We start from the raw sequence: 9,446 nt of genomic DNA, 5'->3' as shown, positions 1-9,446 counted from the left end.
ATGAAGCTCTCCTGGAGGTACTCCGAAAGCCTTGCCAGAAGGTTTCTGGGCAGTGCATCTTTATTCCCTCCTCCATGGTAGGACACTTGACCACGCCATGCTTGCAGCAAGTAATCTGGTATCATTGCCTGACAAAGCCTGGCAGCGTATGGTCCCGGTGTTTGCTGGCATTCAAGCAACATCCGTTCTTTATCTTGTTGTGTAATCCTCAGGAGAGTGATATCACTCCTGGTAACCTGGTTGAAATACGGGAACTTAATTAAGGGGACAGAGGTGGCCGTTCCTACTGGGCTGTTTGCCTGTGGCGGAAAATAAATCCTTCCCTGCAGTTAGCCAAGCGCAGATGGGAAATTGGCCCTGAGTTTTTCGCGTTTGGCTAGCAGGGATCTTCCCTGTTACCAGCCACGCGGTGGGGGGAGGGTACCGTGATCATCCCAGAGAATTCATGGGGGGGGGGGGGTCGGCGGCGGGGGGGGGGGTAGTTTGGTGCCTGCAGGGATCTTCCTGCAGGGTTAGTTTGTTTTCTGGTGCTGCTGAATGTTAACAGAAAAACCGCAGCACTCTACTTGCCTGAAGGGGCCCAGACAAGCACCACCACACTGCCCCCCCCCCCCAACTGGCTGAGATTGGCCAGGCTTCTGCAGCACTCTACAAGCTATGCTTGGTATGTGGGAAAGCACGGCGCAGAAGCTTACCATGGCCGCATGCAAGCCGAATTCTGTTGCCCAAACCTGCGATCTCTAGCAGCAAAGCCACAGGCACTCAGCATTAAGAGGCAAAATGCGACCTTGCACAGAAATCACATGTGCTATGTAATGTGAACAGTGTTGGTCACCGTGAAAGAGTATAAGCATTGTTCTGCAAAATGTAGCTTTTAAAACAATTCTCTCTTTTTTCCCCTCCCTACAGCAGCTGCAAATTCCTCAAGCCTCCCTCCTCCATCCCGAAGGTTATCACAGATAAGGCGTCGTAAGAAGAAGACGCGGGAGGACATGTTTTCTGAAATTATGCAATCCAGCAGGAGTGACAGAGCTCATCTGAATGAGTGGAAGGAAACAGTTTCAAAGTATAGGAAAGAAGTCAGTGAACGTGAGGAGAGGAGGGACCAATGTGAGGAGAGGAGGGACCAACGTGAGGAGAGGAGGGACGATCGAGATGAGAGATGGCGGCAGGAAGACCAGAGGATGAAGGATGCAACGCTGGGGCTGCTCCGGCGTCTGGTGGAGGTTCAGGAACGGCTGCTGGAAAACAGACTGCCGCTTCAGCCCCTGTTCCACCCTCCCCTTCCCCATGTTCCGTATCCTCCTCACCCAGACGTGTAAGAACGCGGGGGGGGGGAGGCTCCGTACACCTTCCCATTCCACCCCAGTAGACAGCCCAAGCAAAAGGCTGTCATTTTTTTAACCTTTTCTTTGTGGCTTTTTCCTTCCCAGCAATCCTCCTCCCAAATACCACCCGGGTTCCCTCCCTCTTTTTCTAATCTATTAATAAAGAATAAATGATTTTTAAATGATAGTGACTTTATTTGGTTTGAAAGAAAGCTGGGGGAAGGGGCAGGGTTGGTTCCTTACAGAAAATCAGTCAGTAAAGGGGGAGGGTTTTCATGAAGGAGAAACAAACAGATATTTCACACGGTAGCCTGGCCAGCCATGAAACTGGTTTTCAAAGCTTCTCTGATGCACAGCGCTTCATGGTGTGATCTTCTAATCGCCCTGGTGTCTGGCTGCGCGTAATCAGCAGCCAGGCGATTTGCCTCAGCCTCCCACCCCGCCATAAAGGTCTCCCCCTTACTTTCACAGAGATTGTGGAGCACACAGCAAGCAGAAATAACAATGGGGAGATTTCTTTGGCTGAGGTCAGAGTGAGTCAATAATGAACGCCAGCGACCTTTTAAACGGCCAAATGCACATTCTACCACCATTCTGCACTTGCTTAGCCTGTAGTTAAACAGCTCCTGACTCCTGTCCAGGCTGCCTGTGTATGGCTTCATAAGCCATGGCATTAAGGGGTAGGCTGGGTCCCCAAGAATAACTATGGGCATTTCAACATCCCCAACGGTTATTTTCTGGTCCGGAAAGTAAGTCCCTTGCTGCAGCCCTTTAAACAGAGTAGTGTTCCTGAAGACGCGAGCGTCATGAACCCTTCCCGCCCAGCCCGCGTTGATGTTGGTGAAACGTCCCTTGTGATCCACAAGTGCTTGCAGCACCATTGAAAAGTACCCCTTGCGGTTTATGTACTGGGTGGCTTGGTGCTCCGGTGCCAAGATAGGGATATGGGTTCCGTCTATTGCCCCACCACAGTTAGGGAATCCCATTGCAGCAAAACCATCCACTATAGCCTGCACATTTCCCAGAGTCACTAACTTTCGTAGCAGCACCTGAGTGATTGCTTTGGCTACTTGCATCACAGCAGCCCCCACAGTAGATTTGCCCACTCCAAATTGATTCCCGACTGACCGGTAGCTGTCTGGCGTTGCAAGCTTCCACAGGGCTATCGCCACTCGCTTCTCAACTGTGAGGGCTGCTCTCATCTTGGTATTCTGGCATTTCAGGGCAGGGGACAGCAAGTCAAAGTTCCATGAAAGTGCCCTTACGCATGCGAAAGTTCCGCAGCCACTGGGAATCGTCCCAGACCTGCAACACTATGCGGTCCCACCAGTCTGTGCTTGTTTCCCTTGCCCAGAATCGGCGTTCCATGGATAGAATCTGCCCCATTAACAACATGATCTCCAAAGCACCGGGGCCTGTGGTTTCACTGAATTCTGTGTCTGTGTCCGTGTCCATGTCCTCATCATGCTTGTCGCTGCGCTGCCGCCGCCGCTGCCTCCTCTCCTCGTTTTTCTGGTCCTGGCTGAGCATAAACTCCACGAGAATGCGCGAGGTGTTTGCAATATTCATGAGTGCTGTCTTGACCTCAGCGGGCTCCATGCTTGCCGTGGTATGGAGTCTGCAGTGTTCACCCACCCAGGAAAAAAGGCGCGAAAATGGTTGTCTGCCGTCCGTTGCTTTCATGCAGGGAGGGAGGGAGGGAGGAAGTGAGGCTGTACCCAGAACCACCTGCGACGATGTTTTTTGTCCCATCAGGCACTGGGATCTTAACCCACAATCCCAATGGGCGCGGGAGACTGCGGGAACTATGGGATAGCTATGGAATTGCTACCCACAGTGCAACGGTGCAGAAATCGACGCTAGCCCCGGTACTTGGACGCACACCACCGAATTACTGTGCTAGTGTGGCCGCACTCATTTCGACTTTATACAACCTGTTTCTCAAATCCGAATTATCTAAATTCGGATTAATCCCGTAGTGTAGACATACCCTCTGACTGTGAGCTTTTTGGCTCAAGGACCATCTTTTTGACCTGTGTTTGTATCACATCTAGTTCAATAGGGTCCTGGTCTATGCAGAGCCGGTGCAAGGATGTTTCGTGCCCTAGGCAAAACTTCCACCTTGCGCCCTCCATGAGCCCTGCGGCAGATCCTCCCCCCCCCCCGCCGCCCCCCCCCCCCCCCCCGCCCGCAGGTGCCCCCCCGTGGCCCGGGGAGCCATGCGGCACCTCCCCACCCCAGCTCACCTCTGCTCTGCCTCCTCCCCGAGCACCCCGTCGCTGCTCCACTTCTCCTGCCTCCCAGGCTTGCGGCACCAATCAGCTGTTTGGCGCCGCAAGCCTGGGAGGGAGAGAAGCAGAGCGGGGCGGCATGCTCAGGGGAGAAGGCGGAGCAGAGGTAAGCCAGGGTGGGGAGTTCCCCTGCGTGCCGCCCCCACCCCCTTACTTGCTGCAGGCGGCCCTCCCAGCCCCTTCTGTCTAAATGCGGACGACAGCCATCGCTGTCGCCGCCGAAGAAAATGCCCCCCCCCCCAAATGCTAGCACCCTAGGTGACCATCTAGGTTGCCTAATAGGTTGCACCTGCCCTGGGTCTATGACTAGAGCTCCTAGGAACTATGATAATACAAACAAATAATAAGACACTCTACAGACTCTCTAAGGGGATTAGGATATGTTTCTGCCTTCCCATAAAGCCGTTTCAAACTCAGATGATATGTTTACACTGCACTGTCTCTCAGAACACATATACAGCAGCTGCCTTTGCTTAGTAATGAATATTGTTATAATGTAATCTGGGAGCGTATCCAACACTGGAAAATCTAAGATAACATACACCGCACCCCAGGCTGTATGGTGACAGCTCAGCATCACCCCCGAGAGTGGGGTACGTGTGCGGAAAGGAACATCCCCATCCCTAAACCTACTGTGCAGGAAGGGCGAATCCGCAGGGCGCCTGGTCCTGGACCGCGCACACGTAGAAGCTTTTCCCTTTGTTTGGTCCATCGCGGACGCCTGTTTTTAGGACACAGAGAGACCCTGGTGGGGAAGCAAAGCAGCCTCGTGAGACTGGTCCCAGCATCCGCTCCACTCTGGGACCCGAGCCCAGGGACACCCTCAGCCCCAGGAAACTCCCGCACGCTCAGTTTGGGGACCCAGCCCCAGGGACCCCCCACTCTGGAGACACCCCCGGGGCCCTCCTCAGAACAGCCCGACCCGGGGGACCCCGCAGCCCCCGCCCACAGGGAACCCCTCCGGGAATGTCACGGCGGCACCGCCCCTCACCGTGCCTCGCGCACCGCACCGCCTCCATCCCCAGGCACCGAAGCCCCGGCGCGGCCCGGGACCCAACAGATTCTCCGGGAAACGCGTCCCTTCGGCCACGCCCCCGCTCAGAGATCAGCCAATCCGGCATATTGATCCCGCCCTCCGCTAGCACAGCGGCCAATTGGAGCGGGGGGGGCATGATGGACAGCCAATCGCAGCGAGGCACCGCCCCCCCTTTCTCTCTCTCTCTGCGCGGGCACTCAGCTTTCGAATGGTAGGAAGGAAGTGGGCAAAGCTAAGGGGACAGTCATTGGTGGGAAGGCAACCAATGAGCCCTCGCGAGAACTCCTCTTATTCCTCCACCGACTACACACCACGTGGGAACTCTGCACTCCTCCCCATGGAAGCGGGGCCGGGCGTGGCTGGGCGGGGGCCGGGGACGCAGCGTCCCATCCCCGAGTTCGGGTCTTCCCCCCGCTCCAGTCCCCAGCGCGTGGCGTGTCCCCTCCGCACACAGCTTTCCCTGCCCAGCTCCCCTATAGCACACGGTGCCTTACCGTGCCCTGACCATGTCCCAGTCCGTGCTGTTGCCTACCTGCCCCATCTCTGATCTGCCGGGGAAAGGGCTCGATGTTTGGCAGCGGGGAAACCTCCCTACTCTCCCGCTAGAAGTGTCACCAAACTCGGGGCGCCCACCTACCTCACCGGCGGCCACAGGTATTTCTCAAGTCTCCCCATTACAGTCCCAGTTAAAATCGTGACCAAAGGGGAAAAGGAGAGGAAGCCAATCCGATGCCTGTCCGTTTTTCTGTCTGCCTCCACCCCTTGACCAAGTCCCTCGCCGTTTGTCTGGGCCATCGTCCTCATGCCCCCGGCCGGCGTATTTCCCTTTGCGACTCTGAAACGTGCCCCCGCTTGCAGGTCTTGGTGGCGGAAGGCCATGGAGAGGCTTTCGCTAGGGCAAACAGGAAGGGGTGTCCTTGCGAGGTACTTGTCTCTCTGGAGGTGAAAATCAGCCGTGCGGGGTGTGAACTGAAGTCGCCCTAGAAGGAGAATGCAAGGCATGTGCTGGGCAGGCCAGGCGTTTCTCTGTCCGCCATTCAAAAGGGACCACCCTCCCCATCGGCGAATGAAACCCCGGTCTCCCGCGTGACAGGTGGGGATACTCGCCACTATACTAACAAGGAAAGGGGCATGGTGAGTGCCTACCGCTCCCAGAGACCACCTATGGTCAGTGTCCACCATAGCATAGTCCCCAGCAGGCAACAACACCTCTTGCCCTCTTCTGCTTCCTAAAGGCTTTGGCTGCAGCAACAGCCCTGGCCCTCCTCACATGTCCTTGCCCACCAGGCTGCTACGCACCTCCTCACGCAACACGTGCCTGGGACCTTGCCCTCATGTACCAGATGAGCAGCACCTTTTTCCTCTCAAAACCGGGTCTTTCGACCCTCTCCCTTCCACACTTCGGACTCACGCCCCTCAAACTCACCACATCACAAACTCACCCACGGCCCCTTTGGCTTTTGAAGCGCCTCTGGAGAGCCGCAGCTTCCCAGGTACACAGATCCTTCCTTTCACCGTGCACTGGACGGATATTCGAAACACAGCAGTTGCCAGGAGGGAATACGCTGCTTTTGGACCCTGGCGCCCAGGAAGAATTCCTCTTACTCTTTTCCTGATGGATGGACCCCACTAACTTTCCTTTACCAAGCAGAAACTAGGGACCAGCTGCTGGCTTTCTTTGCAAATGGGCCAATCAGGCTGAGCGACTAGGCATGTGGCAGGATATCCCCCCCACCAAAAAAGCAATGCCGTGACCCGGATTCAAACCAAGGTTTCTGCTGCCATGGCGCAGAGTACTAACCACTATACGATCACGGCCAGGTGTTTGCGGAGGCAACAGCTGAGCGGAAAATGCTTAGTTCTGCGCTCTCGGGGCGGCCACCTACCTCACCGGCGGCCACAGGTATTTCTCAAGTCTCCCCATTACAGTCCCAGTTAAAATTGTGACCAAAGGGGAAAAGGAGAGGAAGCCAATCCGATGCCCGTCCCTTTTTCTGTCTGCCTCCACCCCTTGACCAAGTCCCTCGCCGTTTGTCTGGGCCATCGTCCTCATGCCCCTGGCCGGCGTATTTCCCTTTGCGACTCTGAAACGTGCCCCCATGTGCAGGTCCTGAAGCCAGGCCCAGTGGCGGAAGGCCATGGAGAGGCTTTCGCTAGGGAAAGTAGGCGGGAGTGTCCTCGTGAGGTACTTGTCTCTCTGGAGGTGAAAATCAGCAGTGCGGGGTGTGAACGGAAGTCGCCCTAGAAGGAGAATGCAAGGCATGTGCTGGGCATTTCTTTGTCCATCATTCAAAAGGGACCACCCTTCCCGTCAGGGAATTGAACCCCAATCTCTCACGAGACAAGCAGGGATACACGCCACTATACTAACGAGGAAAGGGGCATAATGAGTGGCCACCGCTCCCAGAGACCACCTATGGTCAGCGTCCACCATAGCAAAGGCACCACCAGAGGCCTGAGCCAAACTATCATTGAGGAAATACCTCTTGTTATTGCTGAAACTATGCTTCAGGTGAGAAAATTTTCAGTGTACATCCATTTTTATTTTTCAAAGTATTAACAAAGAAGTCAATGTATCCATTTTAACATTTAGCGTTAGGGGAGCAGGGGAATACAAAATGAATATAAAAATACCAAAATATTCTTTAGTCAGAATATTATTTCAGTTACACAATCCTGTGCCTCGTAATAACATACAGTACCATGAAAATTACACAAAAATCTGTTAGCATTTGCCAACCGTGATTACAGCTATTTTAGATTGTCCTCTTACTTCCATAAATCTACAGTTAGAATAGCTCCTTTGATTTGAAATGATCAAACTTTTTTTTTAAAATATAGTATTTAGAGCCCGATTCTCCTTTTGCATCAGTGTAACTCCATTGACTTAAATGGTGTTGCCTCTGATTTATTCCAGTGGGATAGAAGTAAATGCTAAGAATATCTGCTTTTCTCTGCAGAAAGGTTTCAAACAGGGGGCGTATGTTTTTTTTTTTAAACACATTTATCACAAATATAAAGTACTGTTCCACACTAAAGAACTACTCTCATAGTAAACTGAAATTAAATATATAATAGAACAAAACAATTAAAGTTTGTGATCAACATATTCATAAATTTTTCAGTATTAATTGGGGAAGGGGCCAGATGGAGAAGGGATATGAACATATGCATGCTTTGTGCTAAATTCTGCTCTCAGTTATACGCTGATATAGCCCCACTGACTTCCACGGATTTACAACAGTGTAACTAAGGACAGAATTTTCCCCTTTGTCTATAACAGGGGTGGGCAAACTACGGCCTGCGGGCCAGATTCGGCCCGCAAGCCGTTTTAATCCAGCCCTCGAGTTCCCACTGGGGAGCGGGGTCTGGGGCTTGCCCCGTTCCGGCACTCCAGCTGGAGATCAGGGTCGGGGGGCTGCTCCACACGGCTCCAGGAAGCAGTGGCATGACCCCGCTCTGGCTCCTATGTGTAGGGGCAGCCAGGGGGCTCCACTCTGCGCACTGTCCCTGCCCCAAGCGCCACCCCTGCAGCGCCTATTGGCCGGGAACTGCAGCCAATGGGAGCTGCAGGGGCAGTGCCTGCGGATGGGGCAGCATGCAGAGCCGCCTGGCCACAGCTCCGCATAGGAGCCGGAGCAGAGACATGGCCACTGCTTCCGGGAGCTGGTTGAGATAAGCACCACCCAGAGCCTGCACCCATGAGCCTCTTCCCGCGCCCTAACCCCCTGCCCCAGCCCTGATCTCCCTCCTGCCCCCCGAACCCCTCGATTCCAGCCTGGAGCACCTTCCTGCACCCCAAAACCCTCAGCCCCACGCCAGAGCCCGCACCCCCAGCCAGAGCCTGCACCCCTTCCCACACTCCAAAACCCTGCCCCAGCCCTGATTCCCCTTCTGCCCTCCGAACTCCTCGATTCTACCCCAGAGCCCGCGCACCTGCCCTGCACCCAACTCCCCCATCCAAGCCAAGAGCCCCCTCCAACACCCTGAATGACTCATTTCTGGTCCCACCCTGGAGCCCGCACCCCCAACCAGACCCTGCAGCCCCTACCACACCCCAACCCCAATTTTGTGAGCATTCATGGCTCGCCGTACAATTTCTATTCCCAGATGGCTCTCTCGGGCCAAAAAGTTTGCCTACCCCGGTCTATAATAATGGATGAAAACACATGCCTAGCATGACACACCTAATTTGTTACTTGCTGATTTGTATTATTTGAGGAATGAGAGGAGGAGGAAAAGATGTCATATTCTTATGGAAACGATGACTCAAACTTTAAAGTTATTGGGTGAGATTCTGATCCCACTAACACTGGTGTAAATCTGCATTAACTCCATTGAAACCAATCAAGTTTCTTGACAGGGAATTAACTAAAAGTAGAATCTGTAGCAATGGGTCTTTTTTTTTTTAAAGTTAGAAAAGCCTGTTCCAAGGGGGGGTAGGGGGGGCCTAAAAACGCACCCTCCTAATGGAACAAACCTGACCATAATTGCTGCCTATCCTCACCGGGTTAATAGCCATTGATGGACCTATCCTCCATGAATTTATCTACTTCTTTTTTGAACCCTGTTTTAGTCTTGGCCTTCACAACATCCTCTGGCCCGGAGTTCCACAGGTTGACTGTGCACTGTGTGAAAAAATACTTCCTTTTGTTTGTTTTAAACCTGCTGCCTATTAATTTCATTTGGTGGCCCCTAGTTCTTGTGTTATGAGAAGGAGTAAATAACACTTCCTTATTTACTTTCTCCACAACAGTCATGATTTTGTAGACCTCTATCATATCCCCCCTT

At 53.5% G+C, this 9,446-nt stretch overlaps 1 protein-coding gene across 3 annotated transcripts in view; it reads right to left on the bottom strand.

The window, feature by feature from the left end:
• Positions 1 to 4,709, bottom strand: part of TTF2 (transcription termination factor 2) — a 50,079-nt gene extending 45,370 nt beyond the window's left edge. For all 3 annotated transcript variants that reach the window (XM_034789770.1, XM_034789790.1, XM_034789781.1), the window contains exons 1-2: positions 4,611 to 4,709; positions 4,253 to 4,364 (exon numbers count right to left, since the gene is read on the bottom strand). In XM_034789770.1, the coding sequence (XP_034645661.1) occupies positions 4,253 to 4,364; positions 4,611 to 4,638 (140 nt within the window). In that variant the 5' untranslated portion in view covers positions 4,639 to 4,709. The remainder of the gene's footprint in view (positions 1 to 4,252; positions 4,365 to 4,610) is intronic.
• Positions 4,710 to 9,446: the final 4,737 nt, after the last annotated feature.

Source organism: Trachemys scripta, chromosome 1 (genome assembly GCF_013100865.1).
Source record: "Trachemys scripta elegans isolate TJP31775 chromosome 1, CAS_Tse_1.0, whole genome shotgun sequence".
NCBI lineage: Eukaryota > Metazoa > Chordata > Testudines > Emydidae > Trachemys > Trachemys scripta.
Note: the sequence above shows the minus strand (reverse complement) of the source record. Positions and strands in the feature narration are given on the sequence as shown.